General features: G+C 50.3%; 1 protein-coding gene across 1 annotated transcript in view; it reads left to right on the top strand.

Moving 5' to 3' along the window:
* The window catches only part of SETX (senataxin), a 1,477,926-nt gene that overhangs the window by 1,047,135 nt on the left and 404,026 nt on the right, over positions 1-26,765 (top strand). Inside the window, exon 16 of the mRNA XM_069609306.1 lies at positions 6,458-6,573. Within this exon, the coding sequence (XP_069465407.1) occupies positions 6,458-6,573 (116 nt within the window). The remainder of the gene's footprint in view (positions 1-6,457; positions 6,574-26,765) is intronic.

The raw sequence follows: 26,765 nt of genomic DNA, 5'->3' as shown, positions 1-26,765 counted from the left end.
CTGCTACATTCCAAAGGATGGTGAATCATGTTATGAATGTGATGGAGGACTTCAGCATGGCATACTTGGATGACATTGCAGTGTTCATCCCCACTTGTGAAGAACATCTAGACCACCTTGGATATGTTTTGCAGGCTCTTGAAGAGGCCCATCTGACCATAAAGGCCAGTAAATTTCAAATTGGTCAAAGTAAAGTGGCCTACCTTGGACATGAGGTAGGAGGAGGTAAAATAAGGCCATTGCCTTGCAAAGTACAAACTGTACAGGATTGGGCCACTCCTTCTACTCAAACCCAAGTGAGAGCCTTTCTAGGTCTCACTGGTTACTATAGGAACTTCATTGAGAACTAATGGGACCATAGCTTCTCCCTTGAATGTGATCTCCTCCCCCAAATTCCCCAAGAAGGTCAGGTGGAATGAGTACTCGAGCCTTTGAAGGATTTAAGAAATCCCTTTTGTCAAGCTCCATTCTTGATAGCTCCTGACTACAACCAATCCTTCATTGTACAAAACGATGCTTCAAATACAGGAATAGGTGCAGTTTTGAGAAAGCTGGATAAGAGAGGCACCCTATCTGCTTCATCAGTAGGAAACGGAAGGACGTGAAACAAGGTGGGCAACTATTGAGTGTTCTACCATTGTATGGTCTCTGAAGAAGTTTAGAACATACTGGTATGGATCTATTTTTGTAATTCAAACAGACCACCAACCATTGAGATGGTTAATGCAGATGATGGGGGAGAATCCTAAATTGTTAAGATGGTCAATCGGCCTCCAGGGGTTTGATTTCACCATAGAACGCAGGTCAGGGTATAATCACCAAAATGCCGATGGTCCCTTCAGAAAGTATGACCAACTGGTTTAGGAGATTCATCCAGGAGTAGATTAAATCCTCCTGTCCCTTAGTCTGTGGGGGACTAGTGTTAGAGAGAATTTTCAGAAATGTGCTAATTCCCTACTAACCTACCGACCACCAGCTCTTTTGCTGGACTTGAGGACTTTTAATTTTTATACTGGAGAGAGTAAGACCTTGTTCTCACTCTCATGTATTTTTATTTGATTTCAACTCTGTTTCTTTTGGTTTTGTAGTCTGACAAACTCCATAGGCATCATCTTTTTATATTGTGACACACAGCACCCTCAGTGCAGTGTCACAGCGAAGTCCTTTGGATTTCTGCCAAGGTTTATATACCTTCTCTTGGATAACTACTGTTTTCAAGAGTAGTAAAGTGAAATTGACTTTACTTGCCTTTATACATTTGTAGACCCAGCACACACTATCTTACAATAGGGTACTGGAGGGGTTACTTAGTATACCCTTTTGTCTATCTTCTCATGCAACATTTTTGTTACCCTTTCTACAATTAATGGCTGGTGGCAGCGGTTTACTTTTTCGTACCATTGTGTGTTTTTACCAGGGGATGTGTTCCCAGATACAGTATAGCACCCATCGGTGCCCATTTTGTCAAAATGGCCCTGTTTTTATTTGCCATTACTCGTTGGAAAGGTCCTTCTAGAAATTTACTCTGCGTGCCAAACCAGGTTTGGTCCCTTTGTTCGCTTTATCTTTGGTGGGGATCACTGCTGAAGCCCGCCTCTCGCTCCAGTGTGTCTGGCAGGGCAGGAAGCGAGGGAAGTTCCCTAAACTCCCTGTGCTTAATCCCCTTGGTTACAGGAATGCACCCAAAGGTGATTGGTTAGCTGGCTGTCCTTCGAGGACAGCCACCCTGCTGTGTGAGTGACTTGCATAAAACGCAAGGTCTTTTGCAAGGAAGAATAGTCGACCACTGTTAGGTAATATTGTATGCAGTACCCTTTGGGTGCACTACAATAACCCCAACCTCCTGGCAATAGGAACCCAACCTTTGGTATAAGTCTGTACTACACAGGTTGGTAGCGTGTTGAGCAGCCAAGCTTATTACAAGAGGGGTCAATGTGAGCTGTAGGGGAGTTATACAGAGATTCACAGTGACAAGTATTCAAATAAACTCTTGCACACAAGGTTTCTTGATTAAGCAATTTTTTTATTTAACAGTCAGTTAGAGGAAGCCTTCTTCAGAAGGGGGAAAATATAATAGCAACATACAAATACACTCCAAAATCCACACTCTTAATATTTCTAAATCAGTAAGTACCCTTTTGGGATGGCACACACACTTCCTACACCCTCAGGTGACTTAGGTAACTAGGACACTGTGGACATTTATATGCCACTCTTTGCATTTAGAATCGGACTTAAGAGTTTGGCAAAGAAAAAGGTTATTAGAACAGAACAAGAGATCACACAAATATTCTGAAGCAGGTAAGTACTTTTGGCAACCCCCAATGCAAAGTTAGTTAACCCCTTCCTTGACGGAAGACAAAACACAATCTCAGAGGGCAGAAGAGTCATTCAGGGAGCCAGGCTAGGCCAAAGTCAATTGGGCAAAAGTCTATGTGAGCTGAAGCACTTCTTGCAGGTAAGTAAAAGTCTTGCACAATGTTTTAGAAGTCTTTGTAGAAAAGACGAATTCAAAGCAAGGCCAAAAGCAGTTTTTTCTTGTGAAATAAAGATGCTATCAGCAACTCTACAGAGCAACCACAACAGGTCTCACCAACGGAGAACAAGTGCAGTTTCACAACAAGAGGTAAGTTCTCTTAGACTGTACAGTACCTTTAGGTTGAAGAAAACGGGCAGCAGATGACTTCAGTTCCTGTGTAACTCTGCAGATCCTGGTGTTACTGGGCCTCTGTTGTGGGGACAAGAGGAAGGACGACTCGGGACTCCTTCACTACAATGGGATGGTCACTGACCGCAACCGGCAATCTTCAAACAAGTGGCAATTTGGTGTTTTGGTTCCTCGCGCCTACCGCAAATAGTCACAATGCAGTTCCTGGCCGTCGAGATGGCCTTTCCTTGCATCTGGGGTCCAGCACTCTGTTGAGGTGGCTCAGGCTCAGTCAGTCTGGGAGTCCGGAGGATCTTCCTGTAGCTCTTGGCCAGCTTAAAAGCAACACACACAATCTGGTGTTCCTCTCCCTGGCTATTCGGTTCCACCAGCAACTGCAGTGGAATTTCAACCAGCTACGAGAGGATGTCCAGGTGGTTTAGTTTGGAGTTGATTGGTCACAGCAACTCAAGGGGAGAAGCCGTCCTTGCAGGGCTTCTCTAGTCGAAACGAAATGGAGTTCCAGCACAGCAGCAGGGCTTCACCGGGCAAAACAGGTCCAGGAGATGCAGCAGGCATCCTCTTCAAGTTCTTTTTCGGATTCCTTCGTCCGGTGGTCGACTCTGCCTTTCAAGCCAAAAAGCCTCACCTTTTATGCAGGTTTCTCCCATTCATTCCAGCCAAGTTGTCAGTCACCCAGCAGGGTGGCTGTCCTTGCCAGACAGCCAATCACTTAAGAGTGCATTCCTGTCTCCTAGGAGTCTAAGCGCAGGGAGTTTTGGGCACCTCCCTCGCTTCCTGCCCCCGCCAGACACCCTGGAACCAGAGGCAGGCTTTACTCGTGAATCCCACCAAAGACAAAACGAACAAAGGGACCAAACCTGGTTTTGCGCGCAGAGTAAATCTCAAGGACCTTTCCACAAAGAAATGGCAAAAAAAGACGACCAGTGCCATTTTGACAACAATGGCACCATTAGGTGCTTTACTGCAGCCCGCGGTAAATGCACACCACGGTAGTTAAAAGTAAACCACTGCCACCAGCCATTTATCGAGGAAAGGGTGACATAAAAATGTTACATAAGAGACTAGGCAAAAGGGGATACTAAGTAACCCCTCCAGCACCCTATTGTAAGATAGTGTGTGCTGGGTCTACAAAGTTACAAGTGTAAGTAAAGTCAATTTCATTTCACTGCTCTTGGAAACAGTAGTTTATCCAAGAGAAGTTATTTGAACCTTTCAGAAATTTGAAAGACTTCCCTGTGTGTCAGCACTGAAGGTGCTGTGTGACACAATGTAAAAAGATGATTCCTATGGAGTTTCAGACTCCACAACCAAAAGAAAGCGTTCAAAATCACATTAAAATACATGAGTGCGGGGGGGGGGAAGGGTCTCACTATCTCAAGGTTAAAAATTCAAGTCCTCAAAATCCAGCAAAGTTGCTGGGGTCCTCTAAGGTAGAGTGGAATTAGCAACTTTCTGAGAATTCTCCCTAACCAGCACTGGACGAGGAACCTAAGAGGAAACCGAAGAAGAAGCTTGCTGTAACCTCCTGGACCGTTGGTTTGCCCGGTAGAGCCCTGCTGAAGCTCTGAATTTCTAATCGACTAGAGAAGCCCTGAAAGGCGGACTTCTCCCCTTGGGTTGGTGAGACCAATCAGCCCCACGACGAACTCGACTGGAATCCTTGTCTCTGCTGGCTGTACTTCCATGTCTGCTGTAGGAGCCGAGTGCCAGGGGACAGCAAATCCAGAATCGAGTGCATCATTTTTAAGTCCGACCCGAGCTCCAGGAAGATCCAATAGACTCCCTCGAAGCAGGACTATCCAAGCCCGAGCCACCTAAAGAGTGCTGGACCCCAGAAGCAAGGAAAGTCCATATGGTGTCCCGGAACCGCAGTGGTACTTCGCAAGAAGCTGAAACAGCAAAGTACAGCTGATCTGAATTGTGCCAATATCTACCGCCGACCTTTGAATCGTGGTGTTGGAGACCCCAGACAACCTCCCTCTTGACCCCTCGACTGAGGTCCAGGAACAACAGGATCTGCAGGACCTACAACAGGAACAGAGGCCCACTGGAACCATTTCTTCAGACCTAAGGTACTGTGAACTAAGGGGTACTTACCTCTTGTCTGTGTAGTTTGCTTGCTCTCAGTTGAGACTTGCATTGGCTGCCCTTTGCAGAGTTGCTTGCAGCTTTGCCCTACACAAGCCTCCCAGCTTGTGGCCCAACAGTGATTGTTTTTACAACAATCTCTCATTTTAACATTGTGCAAGACTTTTACTTAGCTTCAAGAAGTGCCTCAGCTCCCCTAGACTTTGGTCAATTGACATTGGGTGTCCTGGCTCCCTGAAGACTCTTCCAACCTCCAACTTTGTGTTTTAATATCCCTCCAAAAAGTCATACATAACTTACATGTATAGCTGGGAAAGGGTTAATCTACATTGCATTGTGAGGGGGGTTCAAAAGTGCTTATCTGTTTGAGAAACATGGTAACCATTGTTTCCTTACCTCATCTTTGCCGCAACTTCTGTATTAGGGTAATGAGTGATATGTTAATGTCCACAGTGGTGTACTTGCTATTTAAGTCACCTGAGGGTGTAGGAAGTTGTGTGCCATCCCAAAAGGGGATCTACTTACTTTACTGCACTGAATTAGTGTATTGTGAAGTGTATTTTAAGTGTTGCATATTGCTCCCTTCCAAAGAAGGCTTATTTTAAAACTGACTGTTAAATTAATAAATCATTATTTTATCGAGAAACACTGAGTATAAGTGTTATTTGAATACATGTCACTGTGAATCTCTGTTAACCCTAGAGCTCACATTGACCCCTCTTGAGATCAGCCTGGCTGCCCACTCTACCAAAGTGTCTAGTACAGGCCTATACCAAAGATTGGGTTACCTATTGCTAAGCGGACAAGGATGGTGTGGTCTCCCACACGGTTACTACATACAGTCTTGCCTAACAACTGCACCAGTCATTTAAAGAAGAGAGGGTAACATCAAATGTTTAATGTGAATGTAGGATATGGGGCTACTAGGTAACCCCCCCCAGCACTCCACATAAGATGGTGTGTGCTGGATCTACAAAGAGAAAGTAGTCAATTTCACTTTACTATTCTTGGGAAAGGTAGTTCACACAAGAAAAGGTATTTCAACCTCAAGAGAAATCTAAAGGAATTCTCTGTGAAACTGCACTGAAGGGTGCTGTGCATCACCATACAACAAGTAGATGCCTATGGTGTTTGTCAGATTCCAAAAACAAAGGAAACACATAATCCAGATCAGATCAAAATACATGAGTGAGTAAGAAAGAGGGCTCGCTCACTCCAGGGTTAAAACAAAACAATTCTAAAGTCCCACAAAAGAGCTGGGGGTCTCTAAGGTTGAAGGGAATTGGCACAGAAATTACAATTCTCCCTAACACCTACGCTACTGCATCACCCTATTTTCCCCTCTCATGACCCTTCATAGACAACACTGCAGCACTTTGGCACCCCTCCATCCTTAATTCAGCACTTTCTCCACCTTCCTATTACTATATAATTCTGTCCTGTCCTCATTGCTGGTTTGTTTCCACCTTCCAGTACAACATCTGGTCTTCAAGTCACATTTTCTCACCCCATTGTAAAGGATTCATTTCCTCAGCTATGTTATCAATGGTACATTCTGTATGCATTTTTGTGCCGAAAATGCATTGCTTTCCCTGTAAATATACAGAATGTTGAAATGATGCTGTGACCTTAGTCATGGCTTATGCTGTTAATTTAAATTGTGATCTTGCTATAGCTTTGCCTCCACTTTCTTTCAAGATAAGAATGCGTTCGGCCTTGACCAAGACATCCAGAAGAAAAAAGAAGCTTTGGACCAGCGCCTGGATGAATTGTCTCGGCAGCGTGCCATTGTGCGATGTGACAAGCGGAGGCAGGTGTGTTTTAATGACCATTCTTGTATTTCATGAATTCACCCTGTTTAACTTTTTCATTATTTGTGTTCCACATGATTTAAACAAATCAAATAACAGAGAATTAATTAATAACTAGGCTGAAACACGTGTATGGGGTTGCTGTGGTAGTTCAGAAGAGAATTGCTTAGTATTTAGGTGCTGTATTGCCCCTCGGCAGGACAAAGACTGATATGCGGGGAAATGTCTTCTCTGTGAAAAGAACAGTGAGCTAAAGACTTGACTCTCCCAGGGGCCATCCACCCAAGAACAAGTCAATGGGCTGTGTGTGCGCTGGTAGAGAGTTTCCCAGACCCCCCTCTGTTTTGAATTAAACCTATAACAATGATTTTTTGGGTGCTTTACCCCCAGTCCCCCGTTTCCCTATGTTTGAAAGCCCACCCCAACCCCCTCCCCACCCGTTTTAACCCCTTAACTCCCACTATATATATATATATATATATATATATATATATATATATATATATTTAACAACTAATTCGTTATTTTTCGTTGTTTTGGATTTGTTATGAATTCATTCATTATTTTGGATTTGTTTAAATCACTTTTTACCATTATTTGCTGGTCTTGAGCCATTTGCTCAGCTGGCAAAATTGCTCAGTGTGGGTTAAGCTTTCCAATGCAGCAAACTAGGTTTCAGACCATTCAGGTCCTCTTGTTTAATCCTTCAGAAGTAAGCCAGCATCATGCAGGTGCTGTTTTTGGCAACTGTAGTCTGGTTCTTAGAGTGCTTTATAAATATGATTCTCCAGCGCGGGATGGATTAACATGATCATGAATATTACCCATCGTCAGGCTAGGAATCCTCAGTAAAAGAATAAACAGTTTCACTTTCAAACTGTTTTTCTCCTTTTACCCAATCATTGTACTCTGCGTCATAATGCCCCCATCCAATGACAGCCCTCTCCCTAAGCTCCACCCCGGTGGCCATTTTCAGATTTTTACTGCACGCTTAAGTGTTGGGTGTCCTCAAGTTGCCCTCTGTGATAATTTCGTGTTTTTTCTTATTTTTGCAAAATAGTTAGAATTTGACCGATTTTTGCTTTATCGTCTTCGTCGAAGTATAGAGACCGGCAGTGTTTATTTATTGAGCGCATCAAACCTTGAGGTATCTGGGCACTTTACAAGTTGAAAATGTACAGGCACGACAGTAATAAATCACACAAAGTATTTACAGAGGTATTTGCAGACAAGTAGGTATATACATATAAATGCAACAGAAATGGAGGTCCAGAGAATTTTTACAAGGTAATTACAATGACGCAGAGATATATTCAATTGCTTAGACATGACTGGGCGGAGAGCAGTATTTATGTATCTAGTGCCATTAGCCAAGATGTGGTGTTCTTTCTGAAGCTGAAATGACGATATCCTGGTAGCGGGAGTGCTGTCTTGAGTCAGGGAGTAGGGTAGGTGGGAAGTTAGAATGATTGTTAGTGTCAGTATTTGTGAAGTTTTTAAGCTATGTTGGTTAGGCGCTCTTTTGGACAGGGTGTTGTACATAACTGGAGATGGGAGCATGGGTCAGTGAGCTGCGCACAGTATCTGGTAGCCCTATCTGGTGTATAGCAGTGTTTTCAACACAGGTAAAAAGAGTTTCATCACAGTTTTAACTAATCAGTTGCAAAGCAATGTTTTCAGCGCAAGTGGAACAGTTTCAGCACAGTTTTGACTAATAGCAGTTGCATGACGATATTTTCAGCAAATGTTAAGAAAAGCAGTTTCATTATAGTTAAACTTATAGCATTTGTAAGGCAGTTTCCGTATGGCTCTTTCAGCTCCGTTTGCCTGATAATATGGGGGCACAATTGGATGTGCCAAAATTGGCACATCCAATTGTCTATGAAGTGTGGCCGGAATTAATTGTTATACATGTTAGCATGGCGTAGGTAGAGTGGAGCCGAATTACGAGATACAGAGGTAGCTGGTGAGTGAGAAAGAGAAGCAATTAAAAAGCAGGCCTATCTGGCAATGTCAAGGGCTGAGTAACATTACTTTGCAGATCTAGGATTGTACGATGCAGCTTGCATACAAAATAGCATACAAAGTTGATAGTGGTAAACACATAGTGCAAGTTAAACGGGAGCGTTAGTGTTATATAGGGTGGCCACAATTTGGGAGGTTCAAAGCATAGATGCAGACGTTATTGCGAGAGCTAGTGAATCTAGTGTTGCAGAGAGGCTGATAAATGTGACATGGTAAGGCGAGGTGTGGAAATGCTGGTGCCTAGGCACAATTGTTTATGAGCACGATACAAATGTAAGTAAAAGGATTGAGTCACTTCAGTTACATATATTGTCAATAGTAATAGTTCTTGTGGTAGGATCGCTGCAGCGTAGGACCGTGGTTTTCAGCGAACAAATGAATGAGTGTAAAAGCGAAGAAGGCTTACCCCGGTATGAGGATACATCTTGTGAAGAACGCGGGCAGTGTTACGGGCTCCTCGGCTCCGTTTTTTGTGCCATGCAGGGCCAGACAGGAACTTGGCCTTTTAGAAAGGCCTTCTGGAAATAGCTGATATCCGCCTGCTGTACACCCGATTGGTGTAATAGCCATACTCTGGACCAATGGGAGCGCGTTGGAGGTGGCTGATACGCGTTGCCTGCCAACTTGAGCCTTACAATGAGGCGGCCATTGCCCGACAAAGTCCTCGACTCCGGAGGAATGGGCTGCCTTTAAGGAGCAGATGTTAGCGATTTTCCAATCGCAGGCCACAGGTCCGTCCATGCCTTCTAATGAAGCCGGCAAGGAATGGTCTCGTACTGTGGCTCGCATGCCTTCGGGCTCGGGTCCTCGAGTCAACGCTCATCGGGAACCTTCGAGGTCCTGTTCAGACAAGGCTCGAGATATTCGCAAGAGACGTGCTTCTAGGTCTCGGTCCTCGTCTCCAGCGATACCGCATAAACCTGGTGAGGGCTCAAGGTCGATGCTGTGTCCGTCGGATACAACGTCGAAGCTTTGCCTTCGTTCTAGCCCTCGGCGCCGTTATGGTCGCCGAAGCCATCGGCGCCCTCTACACCTTCAGGGCTTTTTGCCCGAGATTTACCGTTGGAGATCCCTGATAGGCTACTTTTAAGTCTGTGAGGCTGGTGGTGGACTCCAGACCCTCTTCTGTCCCGAGGCAGGGCTTTCACTTCCCTCTGGATGACATATATGAGGAGAAGGAAAGGTCTGACTTTGATATGGACCCTGTTGAGCCTGATGTGGCTCCTGTCTTTTCTGGAGACAGTCAGTTGGAAGAGTTGAGGCAAACTCTTCATGATGCCAGTGGGTTGGACACTTCTCCGGAAGTGGAATTTAGCAGGCATGAGCCTGGGGCTCATGCAGAGTCGTCCTACAGCCGGCTCATGGCTACGGTCACAGAACATCTGGGCTGGTCCAGTCCTCCTGAAGCTTTTGTGCAAGATGATCTAATTGACATTTTAGATTAAGGTCCGTCGTCTGACCCGGTGTTACCTTTTCATCTGACTTTACAAAAAAGGGTGGCGGCTGCTTGGCAGTCACCGGAATCTCTTCCGGCTGTTAACAAATTGTTGAACAAAAAATACCACCCTTCCGGTAGCGACCCCAGCTACCTTTCGTCTCACCCCACTCCTGAAAGATTGGTGGTTCAGGCTGCTATGGCCACCTCGAGGCAGGCGGCATACCCTACCATCCCTCCTGATAGGGACGACAAACGTTTCAACGGTTGGGCACGGAAGGTGTTTTATGCTGGGAGTATGGCATTGAAGTCAGCCAACTCAACTTGTGCCTTGGCAAGATTTTCACACACTCTGTGGAACTTTTTCTCTTGCGGCTGAGCATATTCCCGATAGGGATGGGTTCCTTGCTCTCATGCAAGATGGCAAGGATGCCATGTGTGACTCCCTTCAGTCGGGTTTGGACACGGCCGACAGTGTTAGCCTGTCCATGGCTGCGAGCACCGTTATATGCAGATGTGCCTGGTTGCGGAAGTCGGGTTTGGTCCGGATGTGCAAACCTGTCTTTTGAACATGCCCTTTGATGGCACGCGTTCGTTTGGCAGCAAGGCTGACGAGAGCCTTGAGAGGTTGCAGACCTCAAAAGCTGCAGCAAAATCTTTAAGCGCAGCTGTGCGTCAACCTCTGCCTTTTCGTCCTAGGTGACAGCAGTGGAGGGGAGGTTCTTTTCGTTACTACTCCTCCTTTGGTAGAACGAGAGGAGCCGCCAGTCAAAAGGGTCCACGTAAAAGTACCCGTGGTGGTTGAGGAAATAGGTGTCAAAGCCGCTCAGGCAGCTGCCGCAGCTGCTCTAAAACAATCATGAGGCCATGTCCCATGGTTCGCCGGTTGGGGGCAGACTGTCTCAGCATCTCAAAGATACTCTGACTACAATTGCCCACGGCTACTGCCTTCCCTTCCTAGAGCGGCCTCACGACAATCCACCAGGGAATCCCTTTGAAGCTTCCGGATCCGCTCCTTGTGCTGGAGATCTTGTCCCTGCTAGAGAAAGGTGCTATAGAACTGGTGCCTGTAGCGGAGAGGAACAAGGAATGGTATTCCCCTTATTTTTTGATCCCAAAGAAAGACTGGGGATTGAGACCCATCCTGGACTTGGGTTGGTTGAACAAACTTCTCAGGATGGACAAGTTCAAGATGGTCACTCTTTCTCAAGTCCTCCAGGTCCTTCAACTTCAGGATTGGTTGGTGTCTCTGGACCTATAGGATGCCAATTCATCCCAAGCACAAAGTACCTGAGGTTTGCGGCTGGCGACTCGCACTTTCAGTTTCGGGTCCTGCCATTTGGATTGACCTCTGCCCTCAGGGTCTTCACCAAGCTCATGGTGGTGGCGGCAGCGTGTCTCAGGTGAGGGGGGATTCACATCTATCCCTACCTGGACAACTGGCTAATTCGTGTGCGCTCTCCCGAGCAAGCATTGGCTCACCTCGGTCTCACCTGACCCCCTCCCTCCACAAGTTGAGCTTCTCCCTCAATTTCAAGAAGTCGCATCTGACACCTTCCCAACAGCTCCAGTACATCAGGGCTGTGTTGGACACGTCCTTGGGGAAGTGCTCGCTTCCCAAGGTGAGGGCTCATCACATTGTGCAGATGGTGGACAAGTGTCAACATGCCCATAGTCTCTCAGCTTTTGAATTCTTAAGGTTGCCCGGCCTCATGGCATGCTGCATTTTTCTGATGCCAGAGGCCAGGCTGAGGATGAGATCCCTACAATAGGTACTCGGGATGCAGTGGTCGCAGTTCTCAGGCAGGATAACGGATCCCGTTCAGATTCCACTCCCGGTCTCCAAGGATCTTCTGTGGTGGGCCAACAAAGGGAACTTGATGAAGGGGGAGCTGTTTTGGCAACCATGGCCGGAGGTGACGGTAGTGACAAATGCTTCCCTCACAGGATGGACCGTCATGCCGACGATTTGACAGCCAGCGGTCGTTGGTCTCCATCGGAGTCCAAACTCCACATCAACCTGTTAGAGCTGCGGGCTAAAGGCCTTCCTGCCGTCTGTGTGGGGGGAAGAGTGACCTGTTCATGACGGACAACACAGTGGCCAAGCATTACCTCACCAAAAAAGGGGGGGGGGTAGGGTCACTCCCGTTGGCAGCGAACTAATGCAGCTCTGGTTCTGTGCCATACAGCAGGGAATTTTGCCCTCAGCAGTTCATCTGGCCGGAGATGAAAATGCAGCGGCAGACGCTCTGAACAGTCTCTCACGAGTGGGAGTTGGCTCAGGAAGTCCTTCTGGAGATCTTTGCCCTTTGGGGAACCCCACAAGTGGATCTCTTCACCAGCAGTGCCAACTGGAAGTGCGAGAGGTTCTGCTCAAGGGGATTTCCTCCGACAGGAGCCTTAGGAGACGCATTTGTAGTGTATTGGTCATTTCCACTGCTGTACGCGTTTCCTCCAGTCACTGTCATTCCTCAAGTGTTGCAGAGTTACGGCCGTTCGGATCCCACATGATCCGCATTGCTCTGGATTGGCCCAGGAGAGCGTGGTACCCGGACCTTCTAGAAATGTCCATCTGCTCTCCACGTCGTGTTCCCTACCGAGAGGATCGGCTCACGCGAGAGTCGGGTCAGGTTCTCCATCCAGAGGACAGGACTCTCAACCTTCACGCTTGGTATCTGAAAGTTTGAGATATAAGGATTGGGACCTCCCAGATGATGTGATGGAGGTGTTGCTTTCGGCCAGAAGGCCAGCAACAAAATCCCTGTACCGTTGCCAGTTTTGCGACTGGTGCAGAGGACAGAATGTTCCTTTTCAGTGTTCCATTCCTATGGGATTGTCTTTCTTACTTTCTTTGACCCACAGGGTCCTTTAAGTGGGTACCAATAAGGGTTACCTGATGGCGCTGTGTATATTTAAGCACTCGTCTGAAGAATGTTCTTACTTTAAGATTCCTTTGATTGCTCAATTTCTTAAAGGACTGACTGTGTTCCCGACGTCCCCTTTCCAGGTGCCGGTTTGGGATTTGAATTTGGTTTCGAAATTTGATGGGTGCTCCTTTTGAACCTTTGCACTCTTGTCTTTTGAGATTATTGTCCTTCAAGACAGTGCTCTTGGTTGTGGTTACTTCCGCTCGCAGAGTGAGTGAATTGCAGGCACTTTCATCTAAGCCGCCCTTTACTCTGTTCCACAAGGACAGGGTTGTACTGAGGGTACGTCCTTCTTTTCTACCTAAGGTAGTGTCTGACTTTCGTTTGAGTCCGAAGGTGGTTCTTCCTTCTTTCTATCCTCCTCCTCATTCTGGTAAGGAAGAGAAGCAATTCCATAGGTTGGATCCTAGGAGAGCTCTGAGCTTTTATATTTCTAGGATGGCCAGGTTCAGAGTGGACGATTAGCTCTTTGTGGGATATGCTGGACACCGATTGGGCCAGGCTGTTACCAAGCAGACCTTGTCCAGGTGGATTATCCTCACCATTACTGAATGCTACCGATTGGCGGGTAAGGTCCCTCCTGAAGGGTTGCAAGCTCATTCCACTATGGACGTGGCTACTTCCACAGCCCTACAACGGGCGGTTCCTATTAGGAATATTTGTGATGCAGCCACATGGGCTTCTATCCACACCTTTGTTAAACATTTTTCTCTGGATTCCATCCATGGTCAAGATATGCCCTTTGGAAGGCGTTTCTTTCTCCAGCATGGGGTCTGGCATGGATTCGCATGCTCATGAATATTCCCTGTCGTCAGGCTGGGAATCCTCGGTAAAGAAAAATCAGTATCAGTTTTGTTTCTTATCTGTCTTTTGTAGTAGTAACCAATCACTGATCTCTGCGTCATACTGACCACAGCCAATGACTGCCATCTCCCTAAGCCCCGCCTCTGGCAGCCATCTTCAGATTTTTACCGCACGTTCATGTGTTGGGATCCTCGTGCTATTGCTCTCGAGCTGTAGTGCGTTTTCGCGCTTTTTCATAGGAAAATTCTCTTTTTTCGGTCAAAAGAGCCTCAAGCTCCACCGTTTCTTTATCCGATCAACGGGGACCCGTGTCGGATTCCTCTACGCCCCTCAAGGGTCAAGATTTCGTCGAGCCACGCTTTTGGAGGGCTCCAGAAGTTTCTCAGGCCCATCTCGATCATGGCCCAGGCGAAGGGAAGCTCGATGCCCGGAAAGCTGTTCAGGGTCTGCCCTGGATGCCAGCTTCAGAATGTCTTTGAGGACGAACACTCCCTTTGCCTCTACTGCCTGCATGAGGACAAGACGCACGTGGAGAAGGACTGTGCGTTTTGCGGCAATATGTCGGAGCGGACCATGAAGGACTGCCATCTGCGTCTTGCCAACTGGCTGGAAGGTAAAAGCCCGTCAGTCGAGAAGAAGTCCGAGCGGTCTTCTAAGACCTTTGAGGGCGCCCCGGCGACGGGGGTCCAACAGAAGGCCAAGCACCGCGAGTCCGCTGGCACCGGGAGCGCCGAACGGTCGGGCTCTACGGCTGCCAGGCAGGGCGCAGCCTCCCCGGCGCCATCAACCACGAGCCAACGCTCTGGCTCGGGTAAGAGGAAGGCCGAGCACCCGGCGAAGCTCCTGGAGAGACCCCGGTCGAGCTTGAAGGCCCCATCGGAGGAGGAGCGAGGCGGTGACCCTCCCCCCAAGGAGAAGGCGGTGAGCGTACCTAAGGTGGTGAAAGCCTTGATCCACCCTGCCAAGGCCTCTATCGAGACAGTTGCGGCGGCCCTGGCTCAGCCTTTGGAGTCTACACCAGTGGAGGTGACTTTGGGGCTCAGAGTCTCCCTGCCACCGCGGAGGGAGTCCTCTTTCAAGCCCATCGACAGGACCCCCGTGAAACCTCCGACGGAGAAGAAAAAGGGGGGGGCAGGAGGTCGTCCTGGATTCGGCCTCAATCTCTGAAGAGGAGCTGATCGAAGTCTTAAGCCACGGCATTGGCGTGGAAGACGACCAGCCCGTCGGGAAGGATACCGACGTAGGAGACGACGAGAACGTCGAGGGTGCCGACGAGGCTCCTGACCGCCTGTCGGAATCCCCTCAACCAGTGCCGCAAGACAACTGGGCGGCTATTTTGTTGGCTATACAGTCCTTATGCTCGGAGATAAGGACGAGATTGCCGTTACCACCAACGGAGGAACCGCTCCCGACGGGGGACCCGGAGCCAGGCCCTTCTGGGAGCCCTCCTCCTAAGAGAAGGATTCATCCTCCACCTCCTTTTCAACCATCGCGCCCTGCTCAGCCCTCCTCCCCGTCCACGACCCGTGGGGATGATACGGGGACGGACACGGCCGCGACGGGTACAGACGACGAGGTTTACGACGAGGATCTTCCGTCGTCACCTCCTCCCCGGGCCTCCCCGCCCGACGAGATTGGATCGTTTCATGCCATAATCACCAGGGCATCCAAGCTTTTCCAGCTCTGCCCAGAAGAGAAGAAGGAAGGTTTCCTTTATCAACGGTGCGAGACCAAGAGGAAGACGGTCCTCGCTGTACCTCTACTGGACGATATCTGGGATGAGGGTCTTGCCCTCCTCAAGAACCCATCCACAACGCCTGCGAGAAGGGATCGGTACGAGAAGAAGTACCGGGTCCCGGACGCGGCCCCCTTGTGCCTTCGGGCACAGCCGAACCCGGACTCGGTCGTCTCCGTGGCGGCCAGGAAGAAAGCAGGGGGGCTTCGGCCTCTACGTCGACCTCCCCACCGGACGGCGAGGGAAAGAAATTGGACACGATGGGATGCAGAGTCATCTCATCAGCAGCGACGACGATTAAGGCTGCAAACGCCTTAGCCATCATAGCCCGCTACAACAGGGAGTTGTGGTACAAGATCGCCCCCCCTGCTGGACTTCCTACCGGATGACAAGAGGGCTGAGGCCCTAGAGATCTTGCAGGAAGGAGAAGTGGCGTCGGACCACGCCATTACAATAGCGACGGACATCGCTGACACTGGTTTTCGCCAGTTGGGCAACAGCGTGTGCCTTAGACGACGTGGATGGCTCAAGGCAACAGACTTCCGGCAGGACGTGCAGACCAGAGTTTTGGACATGCCATTCGACGGGAGCAACCTGTTTGGGAAAACAGTGGACGATTCCCTACAAGCCATCAAGACGGAGACGGCCGGGCTCTTGGTGTTCTCCTGCAACGACAGCCGCCCTTTCGGAGCGCCGGAGGCAAGCAGGGTGCCTCCAAAGGTTCCGGCGGTGGATATTCCACCTACCGACAAGCAGCCCGTTCGTTGTCACAGGAAGCCTACAGGGGACGAGGCAAGTCGGGCGGACCCTGCCGTCGTCGCCAGGGAGGACAAGGAGGCAAAGCCTCGTCGAAGCAGGACTGAACCGGCCGTGGGGTTGGGCCCCCACCGAAGCATCCAGGTGGGAAGCCGGCTGGCGAACTTCGTCAGCGTGTGGGAGTCCATCTCCACCGACCGTTGGGTGCTGGACGCCCTGGGCCAGGGCCATGCGCTAGAGTTTCTAAAGAAGTGCCCACGCATTCCCCCCCTCCCCCCCCCAGTGGCCAGGAAGGAACATCACGTCCCTCAACTTCTCTTGGAGGTAAAGGCGATGCTCAAGAAAGGTGCCATCGAGCTCGTCCCAAAGAGGCTTCGGGGCTCCGGAGTTTACTCAAGATACTTCCTCGTGAAGAAGAAGACGGGAGGATGGCGTCCCATCCTGGACCTACGACGACTGAACAAATTCATCAAAGCACAGAAGTTCCGGATGGTCACCCTCCAGCACGTCCTGGGTCAGCTGGAGGAGGGCGATTTCCTGTCGTCGTTGGATTTGGAGGATGCCTACTTCCATATCCCCATCCTAAAGGGACACCGAAAGTTTCTCAGATTCGTGGTCCAAGGGCGTCACTACCAGTTCAGAGCCCTTCCCTTCGGATTGAGGTCGGCACCCAGGGTGTTCACCAAGTGCCTCGCACCGGTGGTGGCGCGGCTGCGCCTGGAGGGGATCCACGTCTACCCCTACCTGGACGACTGGCTCATCCGAGCAAAGACAAAGGAGCTCGCCGTGGAGCACACGGCGAGGACTGTCAAACTACTCACGGACCTGGGATTCTCCATAAACTACGCCAAGTCCCACCTGGTGCCCGCGCAAGACGCACTGTTTCTGGGAGCGAAGCTCGACATAGTGGCGCTTCTGGACTCTCCGTCGGAGGAAAGGACGAGGGCCATCTTGGGCAAGGTGCAGCGGATGCTGGTTGCGGACGCGGCCAGGGTGAGGTCCATCAAGTCCCTCCTCGGAATGATGTCGTCTTGCATTTATCTCATCCGCCTGTGCAGGCTTCGGATGCGCCTGTTACAGGAGTTCCTGGACGCTCGCTGGATCCAGACGACGGGCAGCTTTGAGGACAGGATCACACTGGACGAGAGCTTCCGACGAGCGATCCGGTGGTGGGGCACCCGCGCGCATCTGACGGCGGGCATGGACTTCCAGACCCCGGGCCACCAGAAGACAGTGACCACGGATGCCTCCCTGGAAGGGTGGGGAGCGCACACCGAAAATCTGCACGCGAGGGGCCTTTGGCTGCCGACGGAGAACTCCCTCCATATCAACGTCCTGGAACTCCGTGCAGTGTTTTGGGCCCTCAGGTCCTTTCTTCCGTCCCTCAAGGGCAAGGTGGTGAGGATCTTCACCGACAACACCACCACCATGTTCTACATCAGGAAGCAGGGCGGTACCAGATCCCCAGCCCTGTCCAAGGAGGTGCAGGATCTCTGGCATTGGGCCGTCGCCCAAGGGATGTTTCTGGTGCCGTTTCATCTGGCAGGAATAAAAAAACACCATTGTCGACTCGCTCAGCAGAGAGCTGCGCTCGTGCCACGAGTGGGAACTACGACAGGATCTAGTGGACCGCCTCTTCCGACGGTGGGGCACACCCCAGATCGATCTGTTCACGACGGCAACGAACTCCAAGTGCCGGAGGTTCGCCAGCAGGTTTCCCCAGCCGAGGAGCATGGGCGATGCTTTCTCGTTCCCCTGGGAGGGCCTGTTCCTATATGCGTTCCCTCCATTGCCGCTGCTGATCCGGCTCATCAACCAGCTCAAGAGGTCACGGTGCAGGATGATCCTCGTCGCACCTGCGTGGCCGAGGCAGATATGGTTCCTGGACCTTCTGGACTTGTCAGCGTCCCTGTCAATCAAGCTGCCAGTGGACGCAGATCTTCTTTCCAGGGAAGGAGGCGCCATCCTCCATCACGACCCGAAGTCGCTGAACTTGCAGGCCTGGCTCCTGCAGCGCTAGAGTTTGGAGGTTACGACATACCGGCTGACTGTAGAGAGGTTCTTGCAAAGGCCAGGGCGTCCTCAACTCTTAAATGCTACGGACACAAATGGAAGAGGTTCTCTGTCTGGTGCCACGCACAGAAGATTAACCCTCTACGGATTACGGCTCCTCAAGTACTGCCGTACCTGCTGACGCTGGCCAAGGCTGGACTGGCGCACGCTTCCATCAAGATTCATCTTGCTGCGATCTCCCGATACACCAGAACCACGGGACGGACGTCTTTGTGGTCTTATCGTCTGGTGAAAGAATTCATGAAGGGACTGTTCAGATCGTTCCCGCCGGTGAAGGCCCCGGCCCCGGCGTGGGAGCTCAACGTGGTGCTGACCAAGCCCATGGGACCTCCGTTCGAGCCTCTACACTCGGCTCCGTTGAAGTTCTTGTCGTGGAAAACAGCGTTTCTTGTGGCCATCACCTCCGCACGACGAGTGGGAGAGATCCAGGCCCTTTCCTGCAAGCCCCCGTACTTGACTTTTCACGACACGAGGGTAGTGCTCAGGACGTACCCCTCCTTCATGCCCAAGGTGCTGTCGGACTTCCACCTCAACGAACCCTTGGTGTTGCCTGTTTTCTTCCCGTCGCCTTCGTTTCCGGCTGAAAGGACTTTGCACTCGCTGGATGTGGCTAGAGCGCTGAAGTTCTACGTGGGCCGCACGAAGAGTTTTCGGAAGACATCACAACTTTTTGTGAACTTTGGACCTGTCAATCAGGGGAAGGCTCTCTCGAAGGCTTCCATTTCCAGATGGCTCTCCGGCTATATCATGTACTGTCATCGGTTGGCAAACAGACCGCTGCCTGGCCGTGCGAGAGGCCATTCCACCAGAGCGATCGCAGCTACCACGGCGTTCCTATCTGGTGTGCCCTTGCTGGACATCTGCAGGGCTGCTACGTGGAGGTCGACGCACACCTTCACGAAATTCTACTGCGTCGATCGGGATTCCAGGGAGGAGTCCAGGGTCGGCCAAGCAGTGCTGCGCAACCTGTTCACCGAAGGTGAGCCTGGTAAGGAGGTAAGAATTGCTTAATATTGAGTTTTGGATGTAATGCTTAATGTTGAGCCTTTGCCACCTCCCGTGATTGTGCATGTGTGTACTGCTATGTATTCTTTTATTCATGAGCATGTAAATCCATGCCAGACCCCATGCTGGAGAAGGAACAAGTTACTTACCTGTAACTGTTGTTCTCCAGCATGGGTCTGGCATGGATTCACATGCGAACCCTCCCGCCTACCCCTCTGCGGCTCTTCACTTGGTCATACTGCCACTTCACGTGCTACCAAATCTGATGATGGCTGCCAGAGGCGGGGCTTAGGGAGATGGCAGTCTTTGGCTGTGGTCAGTATGACGCAGAGATCAGTGATTGGTTACTACTACGAAAGACAGATCAGAAACGAAACTGATACTGATTTTTCTTTACCGAGGCAGTTACAGGTAAGTAACTTGTTCCTTATTCCGCCATCTGATTGGGTACTCTAAATTATTTTCCCTCCTCAATTTTATGGTACTGCTTTGGGAGTCTGTCATGGATGTGAAATACTTTGGAGGACGTAATGTTCTTTCGATTGGGTGTTCCTCCAACGTATTCCAAATCGCCCTCCCATCCTGCCCTCTGGAGAATTTCCTATGCGATTGCATCTTATGTTTCCGCAAACTATGTGCTGTCAAGCAGGCATTGGATTGGTGCCACATGTTATAGGGGAAAAAACATAAACTGAGGCTACGGGCGGCATGCGTCCTATTTATAACATCCGGTGACATCGCCCACGACGGAGGCCTTCGAGGGACATCGACCCGATGCCATCGACGCAGGACGCCCTCTTCTGAAAAAAGTTTCCGAAGTGCACAGCTGTGGACATTATATGTCAAAGATGTGGAATACATTAGAGGAACATCCAATCGAAGGAACGTTACTAGTTGGTAAAAAACTTGTTCTAATCGACTACAGAAGCCCTGCAAGGACGACTTCTCCACTTGGGTTGGTGGGACCAATCAGCCCCAAGACGAACTTGACTGGGACCCCTCTCTCTGCTGGCTGTACTTCCATTTCCGCTGCATGAACCGAGTGCCGAGTGCCAGGGGTCAGGAACACTAGAATCCAGTGCATCGTTTTTACGTCGGACCCGAACTCCAGGAAGATCCTCCAGACTCCCTCGAAGCAGGACTAACCAAGCCAGAGCGAACTCAACAGAGTACTGGACCCCAGTTACAAGGAAAGTCCACAAGGTGTCGAAGAACCACAGTGGTGCTATTCGCGAGAAATTGAAACCGCAAAATGGTGCTGATCTGAATTATGTTCATTGCTGCTGCTGATCTTCAAATCGTAGTGCAGGAGTCCCCAGACGTCCTAACTCTTGTCCCCACAACTGAGGCCCAGGAACAACAGGATCTGCAGGAACTACAACTGGAACAGAAGCCAGCTGGGACCTTTTTCTTCAGACCCAAGGTACTGTAACTAGGGGTACTTAGCTCTTGTTGTGTGTAGCTTGCTTGCTCTCAGTTGAAACTTGCATTTGCTACCTTTGCAGACCTGCTTACAGCTTTGTTCTTACACAAGCCACCCAGCATGTGGCCCAACCGTGATTCTTTTTCTATAATACTCTTAACATTGTGCAAGACTTTTGCCTATCTACAAGAAGTGCCTCAGCTCCCCTAGACTTAGCCATAGTGACATTGGCTGTCCTGGCTCCCTGCAGGCTCTTCTTCCCTTTGACTTTGTGTACAACTATCCCTCCAAAAAGTCATACATACCCTACTTGTATAGCTTGGTAAGGCATTTGGAGATTCTAAAGTACTTTTTGAGATACTTGTTAGCCATTGTTTCCTTTCCTAATCTTTTCCTTTTTACCACAACTTCCGTATTACAGTTAAAGGGTAATAAGTGATATATTAATGCCCACAGTGTCCTAGCTATTAAAGTCACCTGAGGGTGTAGGAAATTCTGTGTGCCATCCCAAAATGATATCTACTTACTTTACTGAACGGAATGAGTGTATTTTGAAGTGTAGTTTAAGTGTTGCATATTGTCCATTCTAAAGAAGGCTTATTTTTAAAGTGACTGTTAAATTAATAAATAATTATTTTATCAAGAAACCTTGAGTATAAGTGTTTGAATAAATGTCACTGTGAAACTCATATGTTACAACCCTATAGATCAGATTGACCCCTCTTGAGATAAGCCTGGCTTCTCACTCACATAACCAACTTGTGTAGTACAGGCGTATACCAAAGGTTGGGTTACCTATTGCCAAGAGGACAAGGCGGGTGTAGTCTCGCACAGGGTTACTACATACAATCTTGCCTAACAGTCCAGAAGTCCAGCATAAAGTGCTGGGGGTCTCACTAGGAAAGAGAATGAAGCATAATAATGATAAATCTCCCTAAAACCCTTTCGAAGAAGAGCATTTAGAAGTGTACCGGGACTGCCCTGTGGCTGACCAGTTCTGAGTTTGGGCTACTTTGCTGCCGATGTCGCTGTTCTGCATAGAGGCCTGGAACTTGGGGGTTCTCCAGCATGGGGTCTGGCATGGATTCACATGCTCATGAATATTCCCTGTTGTCAGGCTGGGAATCCTCTGTAAAAGAAAAAAGTTTGTTTTGTTTCTGAACGGTCTTTCTCCTATAAACCAATCACTGAGCTCTGGGTCATACTGCCCCCAGCCAATGACTGCCCTCTACATAAGCCCCCTTAGATGACCCCCTCCCCCCAGGCAGCCATCTTCAGATTTTTACCGCACGTTCTAGTGTTGGGAGTCCTCGCGTCTTGCTCTTTGAGCTTTTCTGCAGTTTCTTCACTTTTTTGATAAGAACTCTATTTCCGGTCAAATCGAGCCTGTGCGCTCCATCGATTATCCTTCCGATTAACGGGGCCCTGATTTTTGGCATCTTTCTTGCCCCTCAAGGGATGAATTTGTTGAGTGTTCTTCTTGGAAGCTTCCAGAAGTTCTTCAGGCCTACACCGCCCAGATCATGTCGGATGAGGACAACGACTGCATTTCCCTCTTCAAGCTTTGCTCCGGCTGCGGTTTGTGGAATGTGTTCACGGCGGACAAGCATACCCAGTGCCTGCATTGCCTACACCCGACGCATACCCGACGCATAAAGAAGACGATTGTGAGATTTGCCGTGGCTTCACCAAGCGCACGATGAAGGATCGACGCCTCCAGTTTGCGACATGGCTCAAGGCCAGGTCCTCTACCCAGAGTGGTTCCCAGGGGCATGCCTCTTCTGGATCCAGCCAATCTGAGCGGACTTCTAAGTTCTTTGAGGGTGCCCCACTTGTGGGGACCCAACACAAGGCCAAGCACTATGAGTCTGCTTCCATTGGGGTCGCCACTGCTGTTGGTATGGTCAGGGCGGGTTTATTATCTCCTTCGACATCAGTCTCCAGCCACCGCTCCAGCTCTTCGTCCAAAAGGAAGTCGGCTACCCTGGGGAAGCTGCGGGAGACAGCGAAGAAGGCCAAGCAGGACAAGGTGTCCGACCTGGCCATGAAAGAGAAGGCCAAGCAGGACAAGGTGTCCGACCTGGCCATGAAGGAGAAGGCCAAGCAGGACAAGGTGTCCGACCTGGCTTTGAAGGAGAAGGCGAAGCAGGACAAGAGAGCCGGCCTACCCGTGAAGGCCCAGGTGCACCAGGCCAAATCGTTGTCCTCCATCAAGTTGGTTGTGGTCTCCCTCTTGAAGGCAATAGGGGGTGACCCGGGCCAGGGTAACGACCCTTCCCCACCAAAGTGCCTCCTAGAGATCTTTCGCTGGACATCCTTTCGACCCTCCACACGCTGGTGAAGGAGATACAGAGGAGGATGCCCGCGGCCCCACTGCCGGTTACCCCGTTGACACCGGGGGAACCTCCGGCGAAGAAGAGGAGACATCCCACACCTCCATTCTAGCCGTCGCTACCCCCCTGTAGCCCTCCACCTAGGGGGATGGGAACGGATACAGCGACAATGGCGGGATGGGAGATCTCCCAGTCGCCACAGCCGAGAGCTTCTACTCCGGACGAAGTGGGATCCTGCCATTCCATGATCGCCCGTGCATCAGAGCTTTTCCTGCTCCGCCCAGAGGAGAAGGAAGGCTTCTTGTAGCGGCGCCGGGAGGCAAAGAGGAAAAACATCCTTTTGGTCCCGCTCTGGGGCGATGTTTGGCTGGAGGGGCTGGACTTGCTGAGGAACCCCGCCTCAGCCCCGGTGAAGAGAGACCGACTGGAGAAAAAGTACAGGGACGGGACTCTGCACCCAAGTGCCTGCGATCTCAACCATCGCCGGACTCAGTGGTCTCAGCAGCTGCCAGGAAGAAATTGTTGAGTTTGGTGCCTTCTTCATCTGCACCCCCGGACAACGAGGGGAGGAAATTGGATTCCATGGGTAGAAAGGTTATCTACTCAGCGGCGACAACGGTCAAGGCTGCCAACGCCCTAGCGATCGTGGCCAGATATGACTGGGAACTTTGGTACAAGATGGCTACGCTCCTGGACTTCCTCCCTGATGTTAAGCGGGTCGGGCCTTGGAGAACCTCCAGGAAGGCGAGGTGGTGTCGGACCAGGCCATCTCTGCATTGCCGACACAGGGTTCCACCAGATGGGAAACATCGGTTGCCTTCGCCGTCGTGGCGGGCTCAAAGCCACAAACGTTAGACAAGAGATCCAGACGAGGGTTCTGCACATGACGTTCGACGGGAACAACCTGTTCGGGAAGGCCATCGATGAATCTCTCCACGCCATCAAGACAGATACAGAGATGGCCCGTGCCCTGGGCACTCTGCAGCAGCGACGACCGTCCTTTCGTTCTTCAGAAGTCTAACAGGTCTTCGAACGAAGGGATTCGGCGGGGGCTCATCCTCTCTCCAACCCTCCCGCTCCACAACCCAGGAAACCAACAGGGGTCGTTCCAAGGCCTTCGGGGCTGGCCGTCGTTGTCGTCCAGGACCACAAGGTGGCGCATCGACCTCCAAGCAAGATTGAACCGGCTAGGACATCGGGTCCCCTCCCATGCACCTTGGTGGGAGGCCGGCTGCCGAACTTCGTCAGCGTGTGGGAGACCATCTCTACCGACCGATGGGTGTTGGACGCTCTCGCCCACGGACACACCTTAGAATTTCAACGAAAGTGTCCGCGAATACCACCGGTGTCCCAGCAGGAACAACACATCCCTCAGCTGCTGCTGGAGGTCCGGACCATGTTATGAAAAGGGGCGATAGAGCTGGTCCCACTGCGACTCCGGCTCTCCGGAGTTTACTCAAGATACTTTCTGGTAAGAAAGAAGACCGGGGGCAGGAGGCCCATTTTCGACCTACGATGACTCAACAAATACATAAAGTCCCAGAATTTCAGGATGGGCCCGCTGCAACACGTGCTCGGCCAACTGGAGCAGGGTGTTTTTCTGTTGTCGTTGGATCTAGAGGACGCGTACTGCCACGTCCACATACACGTCAAGCATCGTAAGTTCCTGCACTTTGTCGTCCAGGGGAAGTACTACCAGTTCAAGGCTCTTCCCTTCGGACTGAAGTCGGCGCCCAGAGTCTTCACCAAATGCCTGGCTCCGGTGGCAGCCCATCTACGACTACAAGGACATCGCAGTCAATCACACAGCAAGGACCGTCCGGCTGCTGACAAACCTAGGGTTCTCTGTGAATTATGCAAAGTCCTACTTGACTCCATCGCAGGACGCTCTGTTCACTGTGTTCAGCATGGATCCCAGGGTCTGCCTAGGGGCTCCGTCAGAGGAAAGGCTATCGGCCATCTTGGGCAAGGTGCAAAGGCTGTTGGCAATGAAGATCGCCACATTGAGGACCAACAAGTTTTTGCTCAGCATGATGTCGTGCATATACCTGATTCGGCTCTGCAGATTGTAGATGCGTCCACTCCAGGAGTTCGATGGCCCTTGGGTCCAGGTGTGCGGAGGCTTCCAGGACAGGATCGTGCTCGACAAGGAGTTCTGTTGAGTGATCAGGTGGTGGGGCGTGTGCTCTAACATCGCCGGAGGCACAGATTTTCACAGCCCCCCGTACCAGGAGACTGTCACGACAGACACTTGTCTGGAAGGATGGGGAGCCCACACCAGACGTCTTCACGCCAGAGGCCTGTGGCTGGCCAGAAGAGAAGACGCTGCATTTCAACGTACTGGAACTACAGGCGTGTTTTGGGCCCTCGGGTCATTCCTGCCATCCTTCAAGGGCAGGGTCGTGAGGGTTTTCACTGTTAGGCAGAAACCTGTGCAGTTCCCTTAGGGACCACTGCAAAAAGTTTGACTACAGGTGGTAGCAGTCTGTACCACCCAGATTTACTTGGTAGCTGTGGCTGAGCAGTCAGACTTCCCTCAAGAAGAGTTAGGCAGTGTATAGAGTATACACAATAGGGCTAAAAATACAGTAGCACAAGCAAACACTGACCAGAGCTTTGGTATAAAAGTATATAATTATTTATTTAAAAACACACTTGTAAAAATACACTGCCACTAATATGTCGAGCAAGTTCAAACAGTCACTAGAAATATATACACCTCCCTAATTAATTATTTGACAAGTCTAGGTTAAGACACCACTTATTTAGCAAAAACAGGTGAGCGCGTAACCATAGCTGGCACTCCAATAATTTGTTAAAAAGGGAGAGAAAAGGTAGAAATAGGAAAAACACACAGTACCAACACGTTTAAGAAACCACAGCAAGTCAAGAAAGGCAGGGTCTACTGTAGAGCAAAAAGTTCATAGGCCAGGCCCACTCTTGGAGAGAGCAAGGTGGAATGTGCCCAAGATCACACAGTGGAAATGCACTCAAAGTCTTTGCAGGAAAGTCAAAAAAGAGGTTGGATCAAGTTAGAAAGGTAATGTTAACAGTTCCGAGGTCACCCCAGGATAGAGAGTCAAGGATTTACGGGACACCTTGGACAGTCTGTTGCAAGGGAGACCAGGTGGGACATGGTGAGAAAGCTCCAGCGGGGGCAGTTGTTCCTGGTAGCGGATGCAAGTCGGGGCTTCGTCCAGGGGAAGACAAGATCTCGACGTGGAGGAAAGCTGGAGGTCGTTGCACTGCCAGGGAAGAAACCAGCCGTGGAGTTTCCCGGTTAAAAGGTACTACTCTTTTATTCGCGGTAGTGGTGAAGCGTGGCTATCTGGCCGCTGTGGTGCTTGGCACTGGCGATTCGACCACGAGATGATCCAGGAAGTAGAAAAAGGCGAGCTGGTTGCTCCCATCAGCTTAAAGGGAAGAAGACTCTCCTGGAAGAAGATCTTCTCTGTCGTCGGGAAAGTGGTGAGTTTCGTACAGCATGGCTCCACCGGTGGTGTCGTTGTTGTAGATGGCTCAGCTTCTCCCATCTTCGGATTCTTTAGGTCCTGTGGCGACTTCTGAAGTTCCAGTCCCCGAAGCCCTGCTTTTATGCACAAAACCCCCATTCATCAGCCTAGCTGTCAATCAAACATGCTAAGTGGTGAGCCGGGTGGCTCACCACTGGGCCAATCAC

This window comes from Ambystoma mexicanum, chromosome 8, assembly GCF_040938575.1.
Source record: "Ambystoma mexicanum isolate Mex_15411 chromosome 8, UKY_AmexF1_1, whole genome shotgun sequence".
NCBI lineage: Eukaryota > Metazoa > Chordata > Amphibia > Caudata > Ambystomatidae > Ambystoma > Ambystoma mexicanum.
Note: the sequence above shows the minus strand (reverse complement) of the source record. Positions and strands in the feature narration are given on the sequence as shown.